The sequence below is a fragment of the Jaculus jaculus genome, chromosome X, assembly GCF_020740685.1.
Source record: "Jaculus jaculus isolate mJacJac1 chromosome X, mJacJac1.mat.Y.cur, whole genome shotgun sequence".
Lineage (NCBI taxonomy): Eukaryota > Metazoa > Chordata > Mammalia > Rodentia > Dipodidae > Jaculus > Jaculus jaculus.
Window position 1 is genome coordinate 113,254,340 of NC_059125.1, and position 27,511 is coordinate 113,281,850.

Sequence of the window (27,511 nt, forward strand, 5' to 3'; positions counted from 1 at the left end):
TTATTTAGAATAGTAAGAAGAAAACATGAAATGAACCTTTAATGTAGCAACAACACACAACATACTTCCCCAGATGCTACATGAGAAGTGTATTACCATTGCAGGAACTGGTGGCAGGAAGGAAGAATTCCCTTCTAAGGTGTGAACAAAAGAGCTCTTTAAGAATGACTCTTGACTTCTGATCTCTTCTTCTTAGCATCCTTTAAGATTTTCTTGTCAAATAGATCTTTTTCACGGTGATGCACAGGTGGGCCACGTAGAAACTTCTCTTCTGCTGCCTCATAATCGAGCTCATCCAGGATAGCAATGGAATAAATGATGGCTTCTGGGAGAAGAACTTGCATGGTAAATTTCACTTTGTCTCCTCCTGCCTGAGCGAGCAGTTTCCCGTCTGTTTTCTTGAAGATTTCTTGTAAATGTTTGCCCACTGTATATAATTGATCCTCTTCCTCCAGGTAAGTCTCCGTACATAAACTACTCTTCTTTAAACTTAAAAGGGATGTCAGCCATTTGGAATCTTTCTTGCCCTGCATGATGTCCAGCAGGTGTTGGTCAGCACCTTTACTCTTCACTATGAAGTCTACAAGCTTCTGGTTGGCTCGGTCCCGAGCAGCCCTCATACGGTCAGGCAGGAGTTTCTTGTAGGGCCCCTTCCTGCCTAGAGAGGTCTCCTCCTCCTCCCAGTCTTCTAGGTCCTCATAGCATACCATTGGAAAATCAATTTGCAGTTCGCCTTCTTGGACAGCTTTGCGCATGCGAAGACTTACCCTGGAAGTGTAATAGTCCATGAAGGACCCCTTGTAAGACTTGTGAGCTCTGATCTCTCTGTAGTGGTCAATCAGTGAGAAACACCAGCTGATACCTTGCTGGTAGGCTTTACTGGCTCTCCGGAGGAGTGTTTCCTTCTCCTTACATTCCAGGTGTTTTAATCTACGAAGAGGGACAAGGATGCCCCTGTGGACAAACTTCAGGTTACGGTCGATTAACAACACTCTGGCTGTCTTATTGGTTTTGTGGACATACTTGACCACCGCTGGCCAAAATGGATGATCTTGAAATTTAAACCAGACAAGTGTCCCACTTTCAATAGGACATGGCTGCTTGGAAGAAGCCATGGCTGGGACTTTGTTCGCCTGTCGGTTTCTGACGCTTCTCCGAGGTTCCTTGGTGTTAGTTCCCTTTGAGCACACTTGAGATTTATGTTTTCCTCGACTTCCCTTCTCAGATATATTTTGGCGCTTCCTATTTATCTTTGAAATATGCAGTGACTGCTTCATACCCAGGACTGGGGGTATATAAGATGATGATTCCCCTACCAAGGCTGCTTTTGAAGTACTAGGGCCCGGCTCTTCCATGTTGCTTGAGCTGGTAGCATTCCCATGGTCTCCACTAGCTTGGAGTTCTAGGCTGGAGCACTGTGATTGTTTTATGAGAACTTTTGGAAAGGGGACCATGAGACTCTGCTGCTCAGATGGAGCATGATCTTCATACTCATCCCTGATCTCATCCCTGGAGACAGGCACACTCAAGGAACTGGTATTTGAGACGCCCCACTTTTTCTTTCTCAGTTTTATATCAGCAGCTGGTGAAGATGTAAAATCACCTGCCGATACACAAATGCTTGAAGGATCATTTGCTTGCATTTTGGGTGAAGGAGGTGCAATGCCTGTGTGTGCCTGGAACATCTCACGATGCAGTGTACCTTCATTCTCTGATGGTACCAGTGGAGGAGATGGGAGTCTCCTCCTCCCTCTACCCCTGGACATGGGCCTTGGCATTTCAGGTGAAGGAAAGACAAATGCTGTGTTCTCCTGGGACGTCTCACTGCACATTGCACCTTCATTCTCTGAGGGCACCAGTGGAGGGGCTGAGTATCTCCTCTTCCCTCTACCCCTGGAGATGTGCATTGTCATTTCAGGTGGAGGAAAGACAAGAGCCATGTTCTCCTGGCACGTCTCACTATGCACTGCACCTTCATGCTCTGATGGCACCAGTGGAGGGGCTGAGCCTCTCCTCTTCCCTCTACCCCTGGAGATGTGTGTTGGCATTTCAGGTGGAGGAAAGACAAAAGCCATGTTCTCCTGGAATGTTCCACTATACACTGAACCTTCATTCTCTGATGGCAACAGTGGAAGGGCTGGGCGTCTCCTCTTCCCTCTACCTCTGAAGATGTGCCCAGGAATTTCAGATGGGGGAGGGGCAACTGCTGATTGTACAAGGTATGTCTCACTGCAAACTGGACCTTCATTCTCTGATGGCACCAGTGGAGGCACTGCGCATTTCCTCCTCCCTCTGCCCCTTGAGATGTGCCTTGGCATTTCAGGAAGAGGAAAGACAAAAGCTGTGTTCTCCTGGGAGTGCTCACTGAGCACTGCACCTTCATTCTCTGATGGCACCAGTGGAGGGGCGGGGTGTCTCCTCTTCCCTCTTCCCCTTGAGATGTGCCTTGGCATTTCAGGTGGAGGAGGGGCAACTGCTGAGTGTACAGGGTACGTCTCACTGTGCACTGTACCTTCATTCTCTGATGGCACCAGTGGAGGGGCAGTGTGTCTTCTCTTCCCTCTACCTCTAGAGATGTGCCTTGGCATTTCAGGTGGAGGAGGGGCAACAGCTGAGTGTACAGGGTACGTCTCACTGTGTATTGCACCTTCATTCTCTGATGGCATCAGTGCAGGGACAGGGCGTCTCCTCTTCCCTCTACCTCTGGAGATGTGCCCTGGCATTTCAGGTGGAGGAGGGACAACTGCTGAGTATAGAGGGTACGTCTCACTGCGCATTGCACCTTCATTCTCCGATGGCATCAGTGCAGGGACAGGGCGTCTCCTCTTCCCTCTACCTCTGGAGATGTGCCCTGGCATTTCAGGTGGAGGAGGAGCAACTGTTGAATGTACAGGGTACATCTCACTGTGCATTGTACCTTCATTCTCTGATGGCACCAATGGAGGGGCTTGGCGTCTCCTCTTCCCTCTACCTCTGGAGATGTGCCCTGGCATTTCAGGTGGAGGAGGGGCAACTGCTGAGTGTGGAGGGTACGTCTCACTGCGCATTGTACCTTCATTCTCTGATGGCATCAGTGGAGAGGCTGGGCGTCTCCTCTTCCCTCTACCTCTGGAGATGTGCCCTGGCATTTCAGGTGGAGGAGAGGCAATTGTTGAGTGTAGAGGATACATTTCACTGAGCACTGCACCTTCATTCTCTGATGGCATCTGTGGAGGGGGTGAGCATCTCTTCTTCCCTCTACCCCTTGGGATGTGCCTTGGCATTTCAGGTGGAAGAAGGACAAAACCCATGTTCTCCTGGGATTGCTCACTGAGTACTGAACTTTCAATCTCTGATGGCACCAGTGGAGGGGCTGAGCATCTCCTCTTCCCTCTACCCCTGGAGATGTGCCTTGGCATTTCAGGTGAAGGAAAGACAAAAGCTGTGTTCTCCTGGGATTGTTCACTGAGCACTGCACCTGCTTTCTCTGATGGCACCAGTGGAGGTGCCGGGCATGTCCTCTTCCCTCTACCTCTGGAGATGTGCCTTGGCATTTCAGGTGGAGGAAAGACAAATGCTGTGTTCTCCTGGGATTTCTTACTGAACACTGCACCTTCATTCGCTGATGGCACCAGTGGAGGGGCTGAGCGTCTCCTCTTCCCTCTACCCCTGGAGATATGCCTTGGCATTTCAGGTGGAGGAAAGACAAAACCCATGTCCTCCTGGGATTGCTCACTGAGCACTGCACCTTCATTCTCTGATGGCACCAGTGGAGGGGCTGAGCGTCTCCTCTTCCCTCTACCCCTGGAGATATGCCTTGGCATTTCAGGTGGAGGAAAGACAAAATCCATGTCCTCCTGGGATTGCTCATTGAGTATTGCACCTTCATTCTCTGATGGCACCATTGGAGGGGCTTGGTGTCTCCTCTTCCCTCTCCCCCTGGAGATGTGCCTTAGCATTTTAGGTGGAGGAACGACAAAAGCTATGTTCTCCTGGGCCATCTCACTGCGCATTGTATGTTCATTCTCTGATGGCACCAGTGGAGGGGTTGGGCGTCTCTTCTTCCCTCTACCCCTGGAGATGTGCCTTGGCATTTCAGGTGAAGGAAAGACAAAAGCTATGTTCTCCTGGGATTGCTCACTGAGCACTGCACCTTCATTCTCTGATGGCACCAGTGGAGGGGCTGAGTGTCTCCTCTTCCCTCTACCCCCTGAGATGTGCCTTGGCATTTCAGGTGGAGGAACAACAAATGCTATGTTCTCCTGGGCCGTCTCAGTGCCCATTTTATGTTCATTCTCTGATGGCAACAGTGGAGGGGTTCTGCATCTCTTCTTCCCTCTATCCCTGGAGATGTGCCTTGGCATTTCAGGTGGAGGAAAGACAAAAGCTGTGTTCTCCTGGGATAGCTCACTGAGCACTGCACCTTCATTCTCTGATGGCACCAGTGGTGGGGATGAGCGTCTCCTCTTTCCTCTACCTCTGGAGATGTACATTGGCATTTCAGGTGGAGGAAAGACAATTGCTGTGTTCTCCTGGGATTGCTCACTGAGCCCGGCACCTTCATTTTCTGATGGCACCAGTGGTTGCGCTGGGCGTCTCCTCTTCCCTCTGCCTCTGGAGATGTGCGTTGGCATTTCAGGTGGAGGAAAGACAAATGCTGTGTTCTCCTGGGATTGCTCACTGAGCCCTGCACCTTCATTCTCTGATGGCACCAGTGGAGGGGCTGAGTGTCTCCTCTTACCTCTACCTCTGGAGGTGTGCCCTGGCATTTCAGGGGGAGGAGTGGCAACTATTGATATTACAGGGTACGTTTCACTGGAAACTACACCTTCATTCTCTGATGGCACCAGTGGAGGGGCTGAGCATCTCCTCTTCCCTCTCCCTCTGGAGATGTGCCTTGGCATTTCAGGTGAAGGAAGGACAAATGCTGTGTTCTCCTGGGATTGCTCACTGAGCCCTGCACCTTCATTCTCTGATGGCACCAGTGGAGGGGCCGGGCGTGTCCTCTTCCCTCTGCCTCTGGAGATGTGCGTTGGCATTTCAGGTGGAGGAAAGACAAATGCTGTGTTCTCCTGGGATTTCTTACTGAACACTGCACCTTCATTCGCTGATGGCACCAGTGGAGGGGCTGAGTGTGTCCTCTTACCTCTACCTCTGGAGGTGTGCCTTGGCATTTCAGGGGGAGGAGGGGCAACTATTGATTGTACAAGATACATCTCACTGGAAACTACACCTTCATTCTCTGATGGCACCAGTGGAGGGGCTGAGCATCTCCTCTTCCCTCTACCCCTGGAGATGTGCCTTGGCATTTCAGGTGAAGGAAAGACAAAAGCTGTGTTCTCCTGGGATTGCTCACTGAGCACTGCACCTGCTTTCTCTGATGGCACCAGTGGAGGTGCCGGGCATGTCCTCTTCCCTCTACCTCTGGAGATGTGCCTTGGCATTTCAGGTGGAGGAAAGACAAATGCTGTGTTCTCCTGGGATTGCTCACTGAGCACTGCACCTTCATTCACTGATGGCACCAGTGGAGGGGCTGAGTGTGTCCTCTTCCCTCTACCTCTGGAGATGTGCCTTGGCATTTCAGGTGGAGGAAAGACAAAAGTCATATTCTCCTGGGATTGCTCACTGAGCACTGCACTTTCATTATCTGATGGCACCAGTGGAGGGGCAGGGCGTCTCCTCCTCCCTCTACCTCTGGAGATGTGCCTTGGTATTTCAGGTGGAGAAAAGGCAAATGCTGTGTTCTCCTGGTCTGTCTCACTGCGCATCGTACCTTCATTCTCTGATGGCACCAGTGGAGGGGCTGGGCATCTTCTCTTCCCTCTACCCCTGGAAATATGCCTTTGCCTTTCAGGTGGAGGTAAGACAAAAGTCATATTCTCCTGGGATTGCTCACTGAGCACTGCACTTTCATTATCTGATGGCACCAGTGGAGGGGCAGGGCGTCTCCTCCTCCCTCTACCTCTGGAGATGTGCCTTGGTATTTCAGGTGGAGAAAAGGCAAATGCTGTGTTCTCCTGGTCTGTCTCACTGCGCATCGTACCTTCATTCTCTGATGGCACCAGTGGAGGGGCTGGGCATCTTCTCTTCCCTCTACCCCTGGAAATATGCCTTTGCCTTTCAGGTGGAGGTAAGACAAAAGTCATGTTCTCCTGGGATTGCTCACTGAGCACTGCACTTTCATTATCTGATGGCACCAGTGGAGGGGCAGGGCGTCTCCTCCTCCCTCTACCTCTGGAGATGTGCCTTGGCATTTCAGGTGGAGGAAAGACAAATGCTGTGTTCTCCTGGGATTGCTCACTGAGCACTGCACCTTCATTCGCTGATGGCATCAGTGGAGGGGCCGGGCGTCTCCTCTTCCCTCTACCCCTGGAAATATGCCTTTGCCTTTCAGGTGGAGGTAAGACAAAAGTCATATTCTCCTGGGATTGCTCACTGAGCACTGCACTTTCATTATCTGATGGCACCAGTGGAGGGGCAGGGCGTCTCCTCCTCCCTCTACCTCTGGAGATGTGCCTTGGTATTTCAGGTGGAGAAAAGGCAAATGCTGTGTTCTCCTGGTCTGTCTCACTGCGCATCGTACCTTCATTCTCTGATGGCACCAGTGGAGGGGCTGGGCATCTTCTCTTCCCTCTACCTCTGGATATGTGCCCTGGAATTCCAGGTGGAGGAGGGGCAACTGCTGAATGTACAGGGTATGTCTCACTGTGCATTGCACCTTCATTCTCTGATGGCACCAGCAGAGGGGCTGGGCATCTCCTCTTTCCTCTACCCCTGGAGATGTGCCTTGGCATTTCAGGTGGAGAAAAGACAAATGCTTTATTCTCTTGGGATTGCTCAATTAGCACGGCACTTTCATTTTCTGATGGCACCAGTGGAGGGGCTTGGCGTCTCCTCTTCCCTCTACCCCTGGAGTTGTGACTTGGCATTTCAGGTGGAGGAAAGACAGAAGTCATGTTCTCCTGGGATTGCTCACTGAGCACTGCTCTTTCATTCTCTGATGGCTCCAGTGGAGGGGCTTGGCGTCTTCTCTTCCCTCTACCCCTGGAGATGTGCTTTGGCATTTCAGGTGGTGGCAAGACAAAACCCATGTCCTCCTGGGATTGCTCACTGATCACTGCACTTTCATTATCTGATGGCACCAGTAGAGGGGCTGAGTGTCTCCTCCTCCCTCTACCTCTGGAGATGTGCCTTGGTATTTCAGGTGGAGAAAAGACAAATGCTGTGTTCTCCTGGGCCGTCTCACTGTGCATTGTACCTTTATTCTCTGATGGCACCAGAGGAGGGGCTGGGCATCTCCTCTTCCCTCTACCTCTGGATATGTGCCCTGGATTTCCAGGTGGAGGAGGGGCAACTGCTGAATGTACAGGGTACGTCTCACTGTGCATTGCACCTTCATTCTCTGATGGCATCATTGGAGGGGCTTGGCATCTCCTCTTCCCTCTACCCCTGGATATGTGCCTTGTCATTTCAGGAGCAGGCGAGACAAAAGCCATGTTTTCCTGGGATTGCTCACTGAGCACTGCACTTTCATTATCTGATGGCACCAGTAGAGGGGCAGGGCGTCTCCTCCTCCCTCTACCTCTGGAGATGTGCCTTGGTATTTCAGTTGGAGAAAAGGTAAATGCTGTGTTCTCCTGGGCCGTCTCACTGTGCATTGTACCTTCATTCTCTGATGGCAGCAGTGGAGGGGCTGGGCATCTCCTCTTCCCTCTACCCCTGGAGATATGCCTTGGCATTTCAGGTGGAGAACCAACAAATGCTGTGTTCTTGTGGGACGTCTCACTCTGTCCTGCACCTTCATTCTCTGAAGGCACTAGTGGAGGGGCTGAGCGTCTCCTCTTCCCTCTACCCCTAGAGATGTGTCTTGTCATTTCAGGTGGAGGAAAGGCAAGGGATGTGTTCTCCTGTGATGTCTCACTGCACATTGTACCTTCATTCTCTGATGGCACCAGTGGAGGGGCTGGTTGTCTCCTCTTCCCTCTACCTCTGGAGATGTGCCCTGGCCTTTCAGGTGGAGGAGGGGAAACTGCTGAATGTACAGGGTACGTCTCACTGCGCATTGTACCTTCATTCTCTGATGGCATCTGTGGAGGGGCTGGGCATCTCCTCTTCCCTCTACCTCTGGAGATGTGCCCTGGCACTTCAGGTGGAGGAGGGGCAACTTCTGAATGTACAGGGTACGTCTCACTGCCCACTGCACCTTCCTTCTCTGAAGGCACCTGTTGAGGCGCTTGGTCTGTCTTCTTAGCCTTATCTCTGGAGATGTTTCTTGGTATTTTAGGTGGAGAAAAGATAAATACTGGGTTCTCCTGACATATTTTGTTGCGCATTGCACCTCCATTCTCTGATGGCACCAGTGGAGGGGTGGGGTCTATCTTCTTCCCTCTACCCCTGGAGATGTGCCCTGGTATTTTCGGTGGAGAAAAGATAAATGCTGTGTTCTCCTGGGATTGGTCACTGAGCACTGCACCTTCATTCTCTGATGGTACCAGTGGAGTGGCTGTGTGTCTCCTCTTCCCTCTATCATTGGAGATGTGTCTTGGCATTTCAGATGGAAGGGAGACAATTGCTGTCTTCTCTTGGGACGTCTCACTGTGTACTGCACCTTCATTCTCTGATGGCATCAGTGTAGGGTCTTGGTGTCTCCTCTTCCCTCTACCTCTGGAGATGTGCCCTGGCATTTCAGGTGGAGGTGTGGCAACTGCTGAGTGTACAGGGTATATCTCACTGTACAGTACACCTTCATTTTCTGATGGCATCAGTGGAGGGCCTTGGCGTCTCCTCTTCCCTCTACCTCTGGAGATGTGCACTGGTATTTCAGGTGGAGGTGTGACAGCTGCTGAGTGTACAGGGTATGCCTTACTGTACAGCGCACCTTCATTCTCTGATGGCAGCTGGAGAGGGCCTGGTTGTCTTTTCTTCTCCGGTTTCTTCTGGGATGTTCCATCACAGTTTTTATTCCCCTTGTCTGCGTGAGGGCTTGAGCTTGTTTGTTTGTGCGGGACTTCTGAAGATGCCATGATATTTAGTTGCCCACTTTCTGTTTCCTGAACAAAGGATGTTCCCTCATTCACACTGTCTACTGCCACCCTTGGGGATTTTCTGTATTTCTTTGGATGGCCTGATGGAGCGGTGATCCCTGACTCCATCCCTGTCAAAGAAATGATGCTTTAAACTTCTGGCTTTTGGGGGCTTTCACACTTTCATTTTGTCTCCTATAGGAAGGACTTCAACTTCTATTGAAGAAGGCCTTTTCCTTTTATTTGTGACTAAAGTCCTAGATATGACAACTCCTTTGCTAGCCACAACTGTCCTTACCAAATATCTACAACCTACTTAGCAGTATCTATTGTGATGGGAGTCTAGGACTGTTAAATAGAGGGTTATGCCCTTGGCTGTAGTGTCTACTGTGATGGCTGATTACCCTGTGACACAGAGTCTTAAACCTCTTTTGCTTAGTACCTGAAAGCTCTTCAGTGCTTCTTAGTCTCTCTTCCCATCTAGTCTTCCCAAGTGACTTGAACTGGTATCTTCAGGGATGATATAAAATATTGCTGAAATATAGTAAAGGAAAACACAATTATGTTAGCAAGGACAACACTCTCAATGAACACAGAAGCACCCTGCTTAATGACATGATGAAAGTAAGTAAATGCACAAAATGTGTGCTATACAGAGGGGTAGAGCAATGACAAGGGTGGGGAAAGATGAGGAAGATATGGAGCATATCTCTAAAGTAGCAACCACATCTTGCCCAACTGGAGGCCTGCATGTTGAAGGGAATCCACATTAGAACATGCAATTACCTCTGGGGTCATTTCTCTTCTTGTACATTTATTGGATCTCCTTAGGTTTTTCTGCTTCCTCTTGGGAAATTCATTTTGTTCTTTTCTAGGAAGGTAGTACTTTCCTGCCCACCCTGTTTGGTGTCAGTGTGATGTCACATTCAGAAACAAGGCGATAGTGAAGTCATCTTAGTGATTCTAGGCTTCTATGACTCTTAACAATAGCAGCTATAACCATTCCTTGTGTGGGCCCTACACCCGGGGATTATCAATTAGATCTCTAGTCTCCCAAGTCAATTCCTATGGTTTTTGCTGTGGAAACAACACACAGCCAGGATCCCAGAATAGAACCAGTCCATCGCAGATGGATAATTAGTAAAAGGGGGAGGCTCACCCAGTATCACATGAAGCACAGCAGGGCTGGTGTTGAAGCTGGATCTTAAGGCCACTTCTGTTGCAACTGTGGATCTGCAGTCTCTGCACCTCAATCTCTGTCTCTGAAGTGAGGTATTCTTTCAAATGATCCTGGCCACAGCCTCTTACCCTAATGTTAACCTGTGAAGTCCAAGAGAGACTGGAAGTCAAACCAATCCTAAGATTCCCGAGACTTCATTTTTCTGTCCCCAACTCCAGAAGATATGCCTTTTGAACCTGAAGTGATATCCCAATCTCCTCTGTAGCACAACTGTCTTGTTCATGTTCTTCTTTTTTCTCTTGTCATATTTTCCCTTTCTGCTGCTAAGTGGTTTCTACTTTCCTTGATCTCAGAACAGCAGAGATTACACCTGTCCTAACAGTATCTGCCAGGAACTCATGGATTTCCTATCAGCACTATGTGTGTTATGCCTATATATAAGAGGTGGTGGAGACAAACACGGGGTGTGTCTACTGTTATGTAGGGCCCTCTCATCTTTTAGAGAAGAAAACTGCAGCAAGACCAGCACAGGCCTCAATACATCACAACTACTCACTCTTAATATGGGCATGTGTGTCTTCCCATTTCCTGGGCATCACTGGGTACAAAGCATGTGAAACCAGATTTCCTAACACAGTCATATTAGGGCCCATCTCCCTGGAAATCTCTATTCCTTCATCCTTTTTTTTTTTTAAATACTTTCATACTCACCTCTCCCACAGGTTCCCAAACCTCATCTACTAGAATTCTCAACATTCACAGGAGGGTTGACAATACCACCTTCACTTCCCACCTTTCCCATGCAAAAATACTTAATGGATACATTCTAGTTTACTGTGTTTGTTGTAGAAATGTACTTAGTTATTCCCCCATGCACTATTAGCTGCAAATCATATTTCACAATGCATAAAGTTAATATTGACATGCATGAGTGTATGCCTATATAGGTCACACATGCCAAATGGAATATACATGAAATGTATAGTAAGGAAAAAATAAGCCTCACCTGGAACACCAGCAAAAGCCTTTTTTGGATGGGGTTGTTTGTTCTTTCATGTTTGGATGGGGTCACCAGAAGACACAGAAGGAATAACAGGACTTCAAGCTGCCTTCTGCTAAACCTAAGGCGTGGCACCATACAATCCTGACTGGGTATTCTGAGGCCCAGTAATGGCTCCAAATAGAGGTACCTCTGTTTGCACACCTGAATCCCCCTCCACACTCATACTGACATTATAAACAGAAGACGCTCAACTTGCATGCTTGTCATATATGCTCGCTGGTCATATACATCCTTTCATGTTACTGCTTCCTGCATACCTGCCACTGTCAGCTTCACATTCTGCCTTAATATGAAAACATGCATAGGCTTATCCAGTATGATGTTTAGGATCACAAAGTAGGAGCATCTAAGCTGGAGAGATTGCTTAGCAGTTAAGGCACTTGCCAGCAAAGCCAACTGACCCAGGTTCAATTACTCAGTACCCATTTAAGCCAGAAGCACAAGGGGGCGCATGTGTCTGGAGTTTGTTTGCAGTCGGTGTGCCCATTCTCTCTTTCCCTCTCTCTCAAATATAAATAAATAAATAAATAAATAAATAAAAATATAAATATATATAAAATAGGAGGATCTGTGATTTAGTCACCCTGGAAGGCCTTCTGCCCACATATGGGTCCACAGACTCTAGGGTATTTTATTCCATTTGTTAAAGTGTGAGTTTCTCTTAGTTCTTACATGTTCTACAGATCATACATGACCAGTATGCCCATTTGCCTGTATCTTCTCACCTACATGAAACATTTCAATAGAGTACTTTTCACAGTCCATCAAAATATTTGTGACAGTTACCTTTCTGGTGGCAAGAAGAGAAGGAGAGTGTGTTAGATGGAATTCTGCCACTTTTTTTTTCTCAACACATGCTTCTGCCTAAAGCCCAAAGACCTTCTCTCAAGGACTTGCATACTTCTTGCATGTGGGGTTCTGTTCACATTTTCTCTTGGCAACAACAAAACTCTTTTTCCCTGTACCAAGACAGAAAGGCAAAGAAGGTAGCAGAGTATACTGTACGTGAATACAGTGTCAGAAATGCAGTCAGAAACACCAAAAAGCGTTGATCATTGGCCCATGGCATGAAATTTGAAGAGCCTGGCAGAGACCCAGCTGCAAAATCAGGGAGCAGACCATATGAGAAAATGAAGAGGTACCTAGAAAATAGATTCTGAGATAGATCCCAGCACCTGGGCCCATAAATTCAAGGATGATTCCCAACCCCAGAATGAACCCAGTAAAACCAATACCTGAATACCCAGACTGACCAAACTACCAAACTCTGACCCTTCGTGGAAGTGGTCATGTCATAGTGATTTTATCTCACTTTCTCTAATAAGCAGTCTGTCTCTTGGGGAAGAAGTTTCTTATTTCCTCTGTCAGTGCCTCTGCAGGAGTACAGTATTGACCCCTGGGGTTTGTCTCAAGGGCAAGCCAGACAGACCCTATTGCCCTCTCCTTTCGTACCTTTCAGTTTCTCCTTCAGACCACATAGGTAACAACAATCTAGCAGGAGGGGTTGTCAAATGAAAAAAGTCACATTTTCAGTGATACCCGTGACAATCTAAATTAAACAAAGGGGAGGTCTCTATTTGGAAATGCCGGGGAATCTGTGCCCTAGGTCCCTCCAATGACAAAGCTCTTAACAACAGGTGTCACCTCAGGACACTGAACCTGGCTGGGTGATGAGGGAATACTCCTGAGCAGTCTCCTGAGCCTGCCTCTCATCCAGACCTGCCCACCTCCCCCACAAAACAGGAGGGGGGAGAGCTCTTCCAGTCCCATGAAAGAGCACACACACTCCCAACACACACTCACAGGTTCACATTCACTCACGTTCACAGCAGACACCTCCTTGCCTTGATGTTTCTAGTGATTCTACCTCTCCAGTCTGTGAATATCCTGGCAAAATGTGCCTCTGACTAGGAAAGAATGGCTTGCCCTGGTTGTCATAGAAACTAGAATGTCATCAAATGGTTCTCTCCTCTTGATGTCAGCTCTCTGTGGAAACCAGGAAGTACAAATAGACTGGGAGGCAGAGTATTGATTTCCCTGTGTCAGCTGCAGCCTGCTCAGTCCCAGGAATGAATGAATATATGCATGTATGAAGTAAGGATTCTGCTGCTGGCCATCCTCCCTGTGTAAGGCGCTGGGGTAGGAATGTTCCTCACAATGGGTTTAGGGGATGACAAGGTGAGGCAGGACAGTTTCAGTTCTCTCTTAAAGTCTCAGGGTCCCATTCTCTTAAATATATTTTATTATTTATTTATTTGACAGAGAAAGAGGGAGAGAGGGAGAGGGAGGGAGGGAGGGAGGGAGGGAGGGAGGGAGGGAGGGAGGGAGGGAGGGAGGGAGGGAGAGAGAGAGAGAGAGAGAGAGAGAGAGAGAGAGAGAGAATGACAATGGGCATGCCAGGGCCTCCAGCCACTGCAGAGGAACTCCATGTGCACCCCCTTGTGCATCTGGCTAACGTGGGTCCTGGGGAATCAAACCTGGGTCCTTTGGCTTTGCAGGCAAATGCCTTAACCACTAGGCAATCCCTTCAGCCCTCAGGGTCCCCTTTTAAAGGACCCCCTTTTAACTGCCAGAAACTAGAGGGAAGGCATATTCGTGCAAGCAGAATAAAGGACACTTGGTCACATTTCAGTGCCATTCAGAGCAGTAAGCAATGGTGACAAAGCACCTGCATGGGTGATAAATGCATAGATGAAACTCACGTGGGATCAGGACCATCTGTCACACTTACACATAAAGCAAACAGGATTAACATGATTAGTGAATGAAAATAGTAACACCATGGTTATTTTTTAAATAAAATTCCCCAACATTTTGCAACATTTGTCCAAAACCAGATGGTATTATTACAAAACCACTTGCTGCCACACAATGTTAACAATTCCCCATGAAGCATGACATTCAGTGCCATTAGGCACATTCATAATATAGAGAAATAACTTCTATACATTACCATTTTCCACAGGCCTAGGGAGAAGCCTGCACCCTCAGGTTGGCCCTCCTCGTTCCTCTTTAGCCCTCCAGTCCCTGCAACCAGCCAACCAGATAGTCTCATTCCATGCATGTGTATAGGCTGCCCACCTCCCTTATTAGCTGCACCTGGGCCTTGCCATGATCATGACTGTATTGTTATATCCAATCAGAGATTCTTGCTTGTGTGGGTGGGGCCTGGATAAGTGTGGCTATTCAGAGGAATATGTAGCATAGGTAGATGACTCAGGATTAAGCAACACTTGGTAGAGGCTACAGTGAACAGAACCTGTCTCTCTCTAGTGCCCTAAGGACAGAATTGTACTAATCATAGGGATGGAGGGGCCAGCTTGCTGGTATGCTGACGACCTGGTGTGTCCACAAGAGTGGCCAGGAATGCATGCCAAGGGCTTTTGGCTGTAGGTATTCAGACCAACATATGTGGGGGAGAGGCTATGCCCTTAAGTGCTCTGTAAGTCCTCACTGGATGTCTGTAAAAGTGCCATCCCCAATACTATAGTACATGCTGGGTTTTCCCTTCAATGAGTTGGAAGTGGTTCTGCCTCAGGCACATCTTATTATATCATCACACATGGGTGCTTTTACTTATGCCTATCAAGATGTCCTCTCTCTTCTTGTCCAGAAGTGCCACACTCTGCTTCCAACTTCTTTTCTTCAAATATTTTACTTGAGAGCGAGAAAAAGGGAGAGAAAGAGAGAAAAAATAACCTCCAATTGCTGTAAACGAACTCCAGATGCATGTGCCACTTTGTGCATCTGACTTATGTGAGTACTGGGGAATTGAACCTGGCTACTTTGGCTTTGCAGGCAAGAGCCTTAACTGCTAAGCCATCTCTCCAACCCTGCCTCCAACTTCTAAAGTACCACATTCTCCCTCCAACTCCCCCACATTGGGCCCTCTCCCTACCAACTAGCCATGCTGTCCCTCCAATTGCCAATGTCCTTTGCTCTCTCTCCAACTTCTGATGTGTGGCCCTCTCCTTCACCCTCCAAGAAGTGCCTCATTCTCTCTTACTGCCAAAGGGCTAAGCCACCCCCCACGTGGGGCCTTTTCCTTTGCCCTCAAACTCTACATGTGGTACCCTCCCTGAAGTGCCTTGCTCTCCTGATTTACCATGCATGGTCTCCCTACAACTCCCACCATCCTGTTCTTTCCCTCCCTACAACTCTTGATATCCTTCTCCCCCTGGAAGTGCCTCAAACTTTTTTGCACTCCTGGAAGTGACACACTTGCCCTTGCCTTCACCGAAGTAATGAGCTCTCCTTCCAACTCCCAACATGTTTTTCTCTCCCTCCCTCAAACTCCTGAAGGAGCACCTTCTCAAACAATGGATGTGGGGCACTGTCATCATCCCGAAGTGCTACATTCTACCTCGCATTACCATGCTCTCTCCTACTCCCAATGTGTTGTCCTCTCATGGCCTCTCCCACTCTCAATGTACCATACTCTTCCTCAAACACCCAACATGGCCTCTCCTGAAATTGCCAGGCTCTCCCTTGCACTCATGATATGGTGCCCTCTCCCTCCACTTCCAAAGTGCGGTGCTCTTCCTCCAACTCCCAACACGGTACCCTCTCACTCACACACTGTATGGTAGGCCCTCTCTCACCCTCCCAGAGTGCCTCATTCCCTTGTACTCAGAATGAGCCATGCCCTCCTTCACTCCTGTATGTGGGGCCCTCCCCCTCCAGCTGCAGGAAGTGACACACTCTCCTACTCCCAACATCCTTTGTGCCCCTTCCCTCCAACCACTGACATGGGGCCCTCCCGGAAGTGCCACGCTCTCCAACTCCCAACATCCTTTGTGCCCCCTCCCTCCAACCACTGACATGAGGCCCTCCCGGAAGTGCCATGCTCTCCAACTCCAAACATCCTTTGTGCCCCCTCCCTCCAACCACTAACATGGGGCCCTCCCGGAAGTGCCACGCTCTCCAACTCCCAACATCCTTTGCTCACCATCCCTCCAACTCCCAACATGGCGCCTGCTCACTCACATGCTGTTTGTGGGGCCCTCTTACCCTCCCAAAGCGCCTCATTCCCTTGTACTCTCCCTCACTCAATGTTATGTGGGGCCCTCTCCCTCCAACTGAAGGAAGTGATGGACTCTCCAACTCCCAATATCCTTTGTGTTCACCCTCTCTCCAACTACTGACAAAGGGCCGTGCCGGAAGTGCCGTGCTCCCTAAAGCCCAACTTTCTTTGTTCTTCCTCCAACTCCTGACATGGTGGCATCCTTTCCCGAGTCCTCCCAACAACCAACATAGCATGGGCTCCCTCACCCTCCTGGAGTGCCTCACTTCCTTCTACTCAGGATGAACCAAGCTCTCCGTCAATCACTGTATGGGGGGGCCTCTTCCCCAACTGCAGGAAGTGACGCACTATCCTACTCCCAACATCCTTTGCGCTCCCACCTTCCAACCAGTGACATGAGGCCCTCCCGGAAGTGCCGTGCTCTCCCTCCAACTCCCGGAAGCTCTCTAAAGCCCAACATCCTTTGCTCTCATTCCCTCCAATTCCTGATATGGCGCCCTCTCCCAAGTCCTCCCAGAAGTACCCTGCTCTCTCTCCAACTACCACCATGACACACGCTCCCTCACCCTCCCTGAAGTACCGTGCTCTCCCTCCAACTCCCAACATGGTACCCTGTCCCTCACACACTGTTATGTAAGGCTCTATCTCACCCTCCTGGAGTGCCTCGCTCCCTTGAACTCAGAATGAACCACGCTTTCCGTCACTCACTGTATGTGGGACCCTATCCTTCCAACTGCCGGAAGTGCTGTGATGTCCAACTTCCTTTGTGCTCCCTCCCTCCAACACCTATCAAGGCGCACTCTTCCAAGACTTCCCGGAAGTGCTGTGAGCTCTCCCTCCAACTTCCGATGTGCTTTGCTCTCCCTCAAACACCCAATGTTCCACACTCATACATCTGATATGGGGTCCCTCCCTGTAATGCCCAACATGGGGCCCCTCCTTCTACTGCCCAACATGGTGCCTTTGCCCTCACATGCCCACCTTCGCCTTCCTCCCAAATTCATGCAATTTTTCTACCTCACTTGTGTTCCTGTTGTCCCACTTCAACTCTTTATATTATGAGCCCTACCTTGGTCTGCCTCACATATTTGAATTAGCTACCTCTTTTCCATTGGGCTTGTACTCTGAGCTCCTAAAACACAATAATGGGCCCATTTATCCACATGGTTCTACCAAAGCCAACTTAACACATGTGTACACGCTGGGCTTCCCTTACCTTTATGAAATACAGTTGGGCCCACCTCACACATGCATCGTTCTACCCACTCAGTTTCTCATTGTCTAGACCCTGAGATAAACATATCATAAACTGATACTTTTTAAATTTTAGATTTGTTCCACAGTTGATTTCTCAGTATAATATTTCTAGATGAATGTAGGAATTTTACACATTCCTTACTTACAGGGCACATTTGCTGTTTTGCATCATTGACTTTATATGAACACATAGGATGGTGAGGCAGGGTCCAGATACACCAGAGTGAAAAGTAAGCAGAAGAATAAGACTTTGTGAATGGAGGGTTATCTTATGTTCTATGTGCTTCTTGGCAAATTATTCTCAGAAATATTGACCTCTGCTAGGTGTGGGTTTATAGTTATTTAGGAATAAATTAAATTCTTTATACACTTATTTTTAGGCACAGTAGATGTTACAAAAATCCATCCAGACTAATTGAGATGGCAAAACAACAAAGTATCCATTGTGTGTTTTCAAAATACTGGGTACTCACAGAGATATATGTGTACAGAGCAGCTCCTTGTAAGCTCTTTGGAGGAATGATTATGTGGTGACATCCTCTGTAGGAAGCCTGGAGAAATCATCATGCATATTGAGGGAGCTACTCTTTGAAGCTCACACCAGAGGTTACTTTCGGGGCTGGGGCCTTCACTGTTATTGACAGGGATGCATTTCTTTCTTTTTCTAAGAAAATCTCTATTTATTTATTTGAGAGAGAGGGAGAAAAAGGCAGATGGAAAAAGAGATACTGGGGCTGGAGAAATGGCTTAGCAGTTAAGGTGCTTACCAGCAAAGCCTAAGAACCTATGTTTGATTCTCCAGATCCATGTAAGCCAGACACACAAAAGGTGAAGCAATTGCAAGGTCACACATGCCCTGGTACACTAATTCCTTTGCCCTCTATCTCTCTCTAAAATAAAAAGAAAGGAAAGAAAGATATTGGGCACATCAGGGCCTCTAGGCCTCTAGCCACTGCAAATGAACTCCAGATGCATGCACCACCTTCTACATCCTTACGTGGGTACTGGGGAATTGAACTCCAGTCCTTAGTCATGCCTTACCCACTGAACTATCTCTCCAACCCCTGCAGGGCTGCATTTCTTTAAAAATCTTCCTCCACCCTCCTTTCATGTTGTGTGTGTGTGTGTGTGTGTGTGTGTGTGTGTGTACACATGTCTTATTCTGCTTATGAGAGGAAACATACAGGGCTTTTGCTGTTATATAGAGGTTCACATTCCTTATCCTCCCTCCCACTCAGTTATCAGTTCTCTGTTATTCTTGCCTAGATAATTGTACTTTCATCTCTCTTAAATTCTCACAAGTGCCACTGCCTTACCTCAGAACCCTATTATTCTTGGCCCGTGCTAGCAATTTTGTTTTGTTTTGTTTTGTTTTCTAGGTAGGGTTTCATTTTAGCTCAGGCCAACCTGGAATTCACTATATGGTCTCAGGGTGGCCTCAAACTCACGGTGATCCTCTTACCTCTGCCTCCTGAGTGCTGGGATTAAAGGTGTGCGCCACCACGCCTGGCTGTGCTAGCAAATTTTTATCTGAGACTATTGTTTAATCCATCCTTTAAGGCTCTTCCTCAAACATACCATTCCCTCTCAAAATCTTGCCCTTCTCAATGTTCAAATATCCAGATACCAACCCTATATCACCAATCCTGTTGAAGCTTCCATGCTACATTTTTCCTTGTCACCTCCAGATTGACAACTTTCTCTCAGAATCTGCCCTATCCTCCAAGAGTTTATGTTCTTCCCTTACAATACCTGTCTCCTGTTCCTTTTTCTACTCAAATCTTATTCCTCCAACAATTCAGTAAATATTAAGCTTGGCTTTCATCTATGTAGCCCAGTATGTTGCAAACTCATTACAACTATGAAATCTTTATAATGCTTCTGTTTCTATATACATACAGGCCCCAGAGTATGGAATATATGGTGTAATAGTTTTATAATGTAGCTTTTCACATTTTTAAACTGAAATGATCAGTGATGGTTGTTGGATGAGTCTTTGATTGAGAGTCTGAAGGACATTGGGGATTATCATGGCAATGTTGCTGGTGAATTGAGAAAACTTGTGACCACCTTGGAAACAAAACTTTTGATGGCAGCTGTAAGTAGTGTGTCTTGTAATATAAAATAAGCTGTGGGTTGGAAAAAGTGGCTCATCAGTTAGAGGTACTTGCTTGCAAAACCTGATAGCCTTGGTTTGATTCCCCAGTACCTAAAAAGCTAGATGCACAAAGTTACATATGCATCTGGAGTTCATTTGCAGTAAGTAGCAAGAGGCCTTGGGATGCCTATTCATTCTCCTCTCTCTCTCCCCTTGCAAATAAATAATGAAAATCTATTTAAAAGGTAATGATTGAGTTGAGCATTAAGTATTTTCTATAAAGCAGGAGAGGGCTGCTGTTCAAAGATCCATTCTAGACCAGCTATTCTCATAATGCATTAAAGGAGAAGTTCAGGTTTCATAATATGATTCCCTCAGGCAATTAGTTTCATGAATCTATGTCAAGTCTGTAGTTGAAGTAATTACCTCTTCTTTGTTCACATGTTTATGATATGCTAGCTCCCTTTGTATGAAGACCCAATTGAAACCTGAGGAATTTCCAGGTAGCTGTGTGTATCAAGTTCTAGCCCTTGGATACTAATGGTGACTAATTGCCAATTCACTCTTAGAAACAATGATAGAGTCATTTTAAATGGAGTCTTGATGCCTCAATATCAATTTCGCAACTTCAAAAACACAGCATTGCTAGTATTTTGCCTGTTTTTATAATACTAATTAGTTCCCTCATTTAAAAACTCATTTTTGGGCTGGAGAGATGGCTTAGCGGTTAAGCGCTTGCCTGTGAAGCCTAAGGACCCCGGTTCGAGGCTCGGTTCCCCAGGTCCCACGTTAGCCAGATGCACAAGGGGGCGCACGCGTCTGGAGTTCGTTTGCAGAGGCTGGAAGCCCTGGCGCGCCCATTCTCTCTCTCTCCCTCTATCTGTCTTTCTCTCTGTGTCTGTCGCTCTCAAATAAATAAATAAAAATTAAAAAAAAAAAACAAACTCATTTTTGTGATTTTTTTCCCCCAGTATGGAGACCAAGTCCAGACTTGTGCTAGCTAGTACCAGTGAGCTAAATCCCCAAACACGTAGCGTAATAATTAAAGAAGAAACCATTTATTTTAATTATTGGCTGCTACCAATATTCTTACATTATAGAACCAATTGAAATGAACATAAGTTTGCAAATGGAATGTCTTCTGTAGATTTGTAAAACTTATTATGAGCAACATAATTTTCTGTGCCAGAATATTTCAGCTAGTACACTTCATTAAAACAAATGTGTAAGATAAATGTCACTTACTTGGCTTGAATTTGTGAATGTATTACAGACAGAATGTCATTGATTTGAATATATCATATTTACTTTGTAATGCCACCTGATTGTCATATTAAAAGTTGATAGTTAACAGGTAGACATCTGAATTCCTTATGAGTTATGTATTTCCCCTCATTCTATAGAGATATATTAATGGAACATGTTTGTCACAGTCAATGTTAATTTAGTATGTGGAAATTAATTGTATATTTAAGAATTATTATGCCATTTATCATTCACTTCATAGAGTGGTTGAAAAAGTTTTGAAAGTAGAGTGTGTTCATATTTTCTTGTTTATTTTTAAAAGTTTTACTTATTTATTTGCAAGGAAAGAGAGAGAGAGACAGAGACAGAGAAGAGAGTCAGAGAGAGAGAGAATGGGCACACATCAGGGCCTATAGACATTACAATCAAACTCCAGACACATGTTCCCCTTGTGCATTTGGGTCCTGGGGAATTGAATCTGGGTCCTTTGGCTTTGCAGGCAAATGCCTTAACTGGTAAGCCATCTCTCCAGCCCAAGTGTGTTCATATTTTCTACATGTTATATTACGTCTAGGGAGAAGTGAATTCAGCATGAATGAAATTTTTCTCTCTGATGTCATTTTACTTTCTAAATATTGCATTATAATATATGATTTTTCCTAATCCAAATTATGCAGTGGGGTATGTGTCTTTATTCCTATTTCAAATTTCTTAAAATTTCATTGAGGTATTTTTCTGAGGTACAGACCAAAAATAAATTAAGTTGTTTTTTTCTAAAGTTAATTCTGCTGTTTGATAAAGTTTAGTACACTAATTCTTGCCACTTAGTTAAGTATTACCATACTCACATGAAGAATCCTCAACCAAAACCACATCATGTACTTCAGGTTGATACTTGGCTTCAGTGTCATGCCCTGACCTTATCCTTCACATTTGATTCACTGTGGAAACCTGTCATTCTGACCCTCCAGCCTCTCAGGACCTACCTCCTTGCCTTCCCACACACTTGAATCCTGCTTTTCCTACTCCCTCTCTACCATCAGAGAACACCCAGACACACACATCTCTTCATAAGTACTTGGTTTCCTTTTAATTGTGATGGAGTACTGGTGCTATAAGCTCACTGACCTCAGGTAACATTTTTACAGCAGTCAGACCCCTATAGATATCCCAGACAACTCTCAGGTCCCAGGCTTGCTCTGCCCATAATGGATGTCCTAGTCCTCCTTGGGGTGATGGAATTCTTTTCTTTCTGAGATAGGGTCTCACTCTAGGCCAGGATGAGCTAGAACTTATTATGTAGTTTCAGGGTGCCCTCAAACTCATGGTAATACTCCTACCTCTGTCTCCTGAGTGCTGGGATTAAAGGCGTACGCCATCATGCCCTGCTGTCCTCTTTCTTTCATCTCTTATGGCTCATCTTCATTCAGCTTCTCTTTCACTTGGCAGTTATAGGCTGATGGTGTTGGCCACCTGCATTTTGTGAGGTTAACAGGTCTGATTTCTCAAGGAGGTTTTCCCTCCAAAGTCCTTTGAATTTCTCTGTTGTCCTTCACTGTTATTGTAGACACCTAGAAGGATAAGAGGGGAGAAAGGAAGATGCCAGAAAGAGTAGATTTAGAAGCAGAGGATGGGAATGGGGCTTCTTCATTGATGAGGTATTGTCTGAGGGAAGTATGGGGCAGAAGACAAGGTAGGAGAGTATGGAGGACATAAGGGGACCAGAGGAGAACTTTTGCTGGTTCAGCTCACCTTGATATTGTCCCTGGAACTAGATTGAGGTGGGTTTCCCTTTACTTGCCCTTTTGGTGTTTGAAATTGCTTGTTGAAAATTACTAGTAGATTTCTGGTGGTTCCTGCTCACGTTCTCAATGTGCACAGTACCCAGATCAGACTCTCTGGCCTCTGCCCAGGGTGGAGGGAGGCCATTCCCTTATACTTTGTTTGGTTATTATGCCACTCTCCTAGCCAAGGATATCCCTGGGGAAAGCAGCTTGAACAGACATCACCACTTGGACAGAACCATGGAGAAGAGGGTGTGATGGATGCCGAGATGGCATGGAAGAGAGGGAAATCACTCAATACCTGCCCCCTGAAACTACCCAAACACCTTTCCCAAGTGGACACAGTATCCTCTATCTCCTAGGTTCCATCCTGGCAGATCATATAGCATGGAGAGGGTGTTTCCTTTATACCTTTCCCAACAAGGCCTATCTAGTGGTTCACTCCTTTCCTCCCCATCACCTAGTTTGTGTAAATCTTACCTGAATTGATTCTGTGGTAGTTGGAACGGATGTCCCCCAGTAGATTCAAGATTTTTATTCAAGCGTATAACTTGGCTGGAGGAGATGTTACTATGGGTCGTTCTGAATTCCAGGCTAAGATATTCAAAGTACCCAAGTACTGCCTGGAGTTCCTGAAGTGTGCTTGCTTGCTTTTGCTGGTGGCTTTTCCTTCTGCTTGGGCTTGTGAAAGGGGGCCAAGTTCTTCTGCCATGATGGAACTTCCCCTAGATCTGTAAGCTTCAAATCAATCCCCATCCTCCATAACTGTGCCTGGTCTGCAGGTTCATCTCAGTGACCCAAAGCTATCTACTACAGAATCCATGTTAACTGGGCTACATAAAAGATCAAATAAATAAATGAATTTTTCCCATGCTTCTCACAAATTCCTCTCTACACCTTGAAAACCACTCGCTTCCTGCTTCCTATAAGAAAACTGTCCCACATTAATTCCTCTGCCCAGTGTCCTATAAGGTTCCATTAGTCCTGTCTGTGCTGGAAGTCCCTCCCCTCCCCCCACCGGGTACACAGTCCTTGCTTAGCTGGGTTTCTGTTTCACAGTGGGTTCTCTAGAGAAAAACAAACAAACCAACCAACCAAACATACACCTGTGTATGTATAACATACATCATAGTTTTGCACATCACCTATGTATGTCAGCTATCCTCTTTCCTCGAGCACCATGGTGCTTGCTCAATGGGCTCATGAACAAATATACTGTGCTAGCAGGGATACAAGATTTTGGGTCAGGGAGGGACTAAATTCAATAGATGCAAGAGAGCCTAGGCATATGGACCCCAACTTTTGGGTTATTTGGTTAGTAAAGAATTGGAAAAACTGGGCTGGTGAGATGGCTTAGCAGTTAAGGTGCTTGCCTGTGAATCTTAAGGACCCTTGTTCAGCTCTCCAGGTCCTACATCAGCCAGATGCACAAGGAGATGCCAGGTTGCATATGCGCAGAAGGTGGTGCATGCTTCTGGAGTTCCACTGCAGTGGCTAGAGGCACTGGCAGCCAATTCTCTCTCTCTCTCACTCTTATATAAAAATTACAAAAAAGGAATTGAAAACACAGACTCCAAGAAGGGTAAATTACGAATTGTGAGCTTTATTTTAGGGAGAATTATAATCCAGAGGGAAGGCTAGCAGAAAGTCTCAAGTCAGAAGGAATTCTCCCCATTGTCCAGCTGGAAAGGGGGAGAGGAAGAATGGAGAAAATCTTCAAAGAAAAATCTCTGGGGGGTGTGAGGAGCCTCCAGAGAAGATAGGTGTACATGCTTACATGCACATGTACATACACACACACACACACACACACACACACAGAGAGAGAGAGAGAGAGAAAGAGAGAGAGAGAGAGAGAGAGAGAGAGAGGGAGGGAGGGAGGGAGGGAGAGAGGGAGGCATGAGAATTCAAGCCACATGATCCCCATTGCATAAGCATTCAGAGAGGATTTACAGATAGTGAAGGACTCAGAGATTAAGAAAAGATCACACATGTAGTAAAGAAAGAAAGTGTCCAGAGACAAGATACATGTAGAAAATAAGAACCCAGGCCAGCTGAGCATGCAGAAAAAATAGTACAACTGAAAAGTTTGCATACCAACATAGATCTCATGTCTACATACTGAGACAATATTACAATCATATTTTATAGGTTTTTTTTCCTCTTCTCCCTACCCCATCCTCTGTGCAAATTTAGGTGAAAAATCACAAGGGCTAATATTTTAGGTCACAGTGGGATTATGACCACATTACCTTAGGCCCATATTGCTGGAGACAGAAAATTTCATTCCTTTCCTAAATGATTATAGGGGATGTCAAACACTACCTGGTATATGGCTGGAGAGATGACTCAGTGGTTGTGTGCTTCCTGCTGAAGCCTGAAGCAGCCTAAGTTCATATCTCCAGATTCCACATAAAACAGCTAGACGTGGCCATGCATGCCTCTAATCCCAGTCTTGCAGAGACCCGAAAATCTAGCCCCACAGCTTCAGGATTACTAAAAGAAAACTCTGGCCCAAACAAGACCATGCAGAAGAGTAACTGAGTTGATGACTCAATGTTCCACTTATGCCTCCAAAGGCGAGTGTATGGGGCATGCTGCAAGGATACATACAATACATATTACCACACAGCACATCACATACACAAGTAAAAATGAAAAAAAATACTACTAGGTATATATCCAAAGAAAAGACTATTAGAGAGACATGAGCCCTCCCATGTTTATCACACTACTGCCATCAGCCAATAAATAGAATCCACCTAGCATCCATCAACCAATAAATGGATAAAGGAACTAGATTAATACGAACAATTGGGGTCCTATTCTGCCTTAAGAAGAATGAATTTTTCTCAATAGGGACAATATAGATGGACTTGGAAGGCATGATATCAAGTGATACGCTAGGCATGGAAAGAAACCATGGTGTTCCCAAAAACTCAGAATCAGGACTATGTCTTTAATGGCCTGTCCTCAAATGCAAAGGTGGATGAGCTGCCCTGGCCTGTGTGAGGTCAGGCACCAGGCTGAAAGGCTATTTGGTTAAACGAAGACTTTTCAGACCCCCTGTCCCGAGGGCGAGATGGTTTCTTGAAGAATGAGATGAAGCAAGTGGTTCTGCTCAGCAGTCAACAGCGGCCACATCTCCACCTGCAGCGTCTTGATGGCTTCCGTATCCTTTTCCTGGGTAGCCAAGACCAAGGATTGCAGTAACAAAAACAGCTCCTCGGGAAGCTGGCCATTGCTGTCTTGCCCATGGCTGTCGAAAGCCTCCCAGGAGTACTTCTCCAGGGTCTGGGCATGCTCAGGCAGCAATTTTGCCGGCGGTGGCTGAAGGAGCAGCAGTAATAGCACTCGGGACACCTCGCACCGGACAAGCACATCTGAGAAGGCGCCCAAAGTGCTGGGAGGGGGAGCAGCAGAGCCTTGGACGCTGGCTGGGAGCAGCGCGGCGGGCCGAATCGGGGCTGTACCAGGTCCGGGCGGCGGCGGCGACGGATGCCTCTGCTGCTGTGGCTGCTGGGGGATTGGGGGCGGAGGCGGGGGCGGCGGTGGCAGGGCCCTGGCCGGGTGTCCTCCGTGCTCTCGCGCCAGGCGCTGCATGCGCGTAAAGACAGTCAGGGCGCCTGTGTAATCGCGTGCCAGCAGCAAGCAGGAGGCTGCATCGCCCAGCGCCTGCAGCGCGGCTAGGGGCAGCAGAGGCAGGTGCAGCTGCGCGGCGCGCTGGAAGTGACCGGCGGCGGCGGCTGGCTGGCCCAGACCGCGCAGGGATGCGGCCAGCTCCAGGCACAGGGCGGCGGCGGCCGCCGGCTGGCCCAGCTCCAGGTGTAGGCGGACGGCGGCGTTCAAGGCGCTGGCTGCCGCTTCCAGAGGTTCTCCGTAGGCAGCCGGGCAGCCCAAGCACTGGCGCGCATCACACTCCTGCCGCAAGAAGAGTCGCGCGGCCTCAGTGAGGGCCAGCACCTCCCCAGGCCCGTGGAAGAGCGCCTGCTGGCAACGCGCCACGGCCAGCTGGCACCAGGCTGCGTAGGGTAGGCACTCCTGAGCGCGCAACTCGCGACCCAACTGCCCGAACTGCTCGCCGGCCTCCGCCACGTTCGGCTTCCGTAGGAAGCGCTTCTTCAGTTTGTTTGATACTTGCCGGTATCGCGCCAGGAAGTCCCCGGCCTCGGGACCGGGGCCCAGGCCGCTACTCAGGCCGGGGACGGAGACCGCCATGTTGGTGAACACCAGCAGCACTTCCGGGTACACGGATTCAGTCAGCCAGACCACTCAGATCAACGCGTTGCCTCCGTCTCTATGACGCCCCACTTCCTGCCGTTTCCACGGCTATACGCCAGGCATTATGCTAGGGGCTGCACCCGGGTACTCTGAGCCTCTACAAAAGCAAATAATGGATGTTGGGCGGGGCTTTGATTGGTCATCTAGGACGTGTGCCTGTGGGGTGGGGCCTGAGCAAGGCGAGCAACCGAACCTAGCTGAAAGTGACGTAAACAAACATCCTATGTGGTCGGGGCTTCACCGAATACTAGCCCTCTATGGAAATCAAGCTGCCCTGCCTGCCAACGCTGGTGACGTATACAAATATGACCTCTGAAGCTGGGCGGGACCAGAAGCCAATTGGCTACACAAATCATCAGGCCTGGGCTGGGGAGGCGGGGCAGGAGCCCATTGAGGCTAGGTTATAGCTTGTTCATCTCTGTGGTCAGAGGCAGCTGCTTGCAGGGCTGTCTGACCTTGACAAAATAATACTCCTGTAAGCAAAAGGAAAAGGATAACTAGGGTGCTTTTGATAGACTACTGCCTGCAACATAAACGCGGGGCCATCTGTTCCAATTTCGCAGACTAAAGTACCTAGA

General features: G+C 47.6%; 2 protein-coding genes across 5 annotated transcripts; both read right to left on the minus strand.

The window, feature by feature from the left end:
* LOC101605009 (titin-like) lies at window positions 1-24,055 on the minus strand. Of its 4 annotated transcripts, XM_045140250.1 has the most exons (8): window positions 23,133-24,055; window positions 22,209-22,439; window positions 14,822-14,902; window positions 12,032-12,204; window positions 10,162-10,322; window positions 9,445-9,536; window positions 4,943-9,133; window positions 1-4,807 (listed from the first exon to the last, which is right to left on the minus strand). In XM_045140250.1, exons 7-8 carry the CDS (start codon window positions 9,129-9,131, stop codon window positions 159-161), a joined length of 8,838 nt encoding a protein of 2,945 aa, XP_044996185.1. In that variant the 5' UTR covers window positions 9,132-9,133; window positions 9,445-9,536; window positions 10,162-10,322; window positions 12,032-12,204; window positions 14,822-14,902; window positions 22,209-22,439; window positions 23,133-24,055; the 3' UTR covers window positions 1-158. The 4 variants fall into 4 exon arrangements, with proteins under 4 accessions (XP_044996185.1, XP_044996183.1, XP_044996184.1 ...); XM_045140248.1 differs by lacking the exon at window positions 14,822-14,902 and having other exon boundaries at window positions 1-9,133; XM_045140249.1 differs by lacking the exons at window positions 14,822-14,902; window positions 22,209-22,439; window positions 23,133-24,055 and adding an exon at window positions 13,067-13,233 and having other exon boundaries at window positions 1-9,133.
* Window positions 24,056-24,235: 180 nt separating this feature from the next.
* Window positions 24,236-27,208, minus strand: LOC101601298 (40-kDa huntingtin-associated protein). The gene has a single exon (XM_004671478.2). The coding sequence runs from the start codon at window positions 26,868-26,870 to the stop codon at window positions 25,710-25,712; it is 1,161 nt and encodes a 386-aa protein (XP_004671535.1). The 5' UTR covers window positions 26,871-27,208; the 3' UTR covers window positions 24,236-25,709.
* Between the last annotated feature and the right edge of the window lie 303 nt (window positions 27,209-27,511).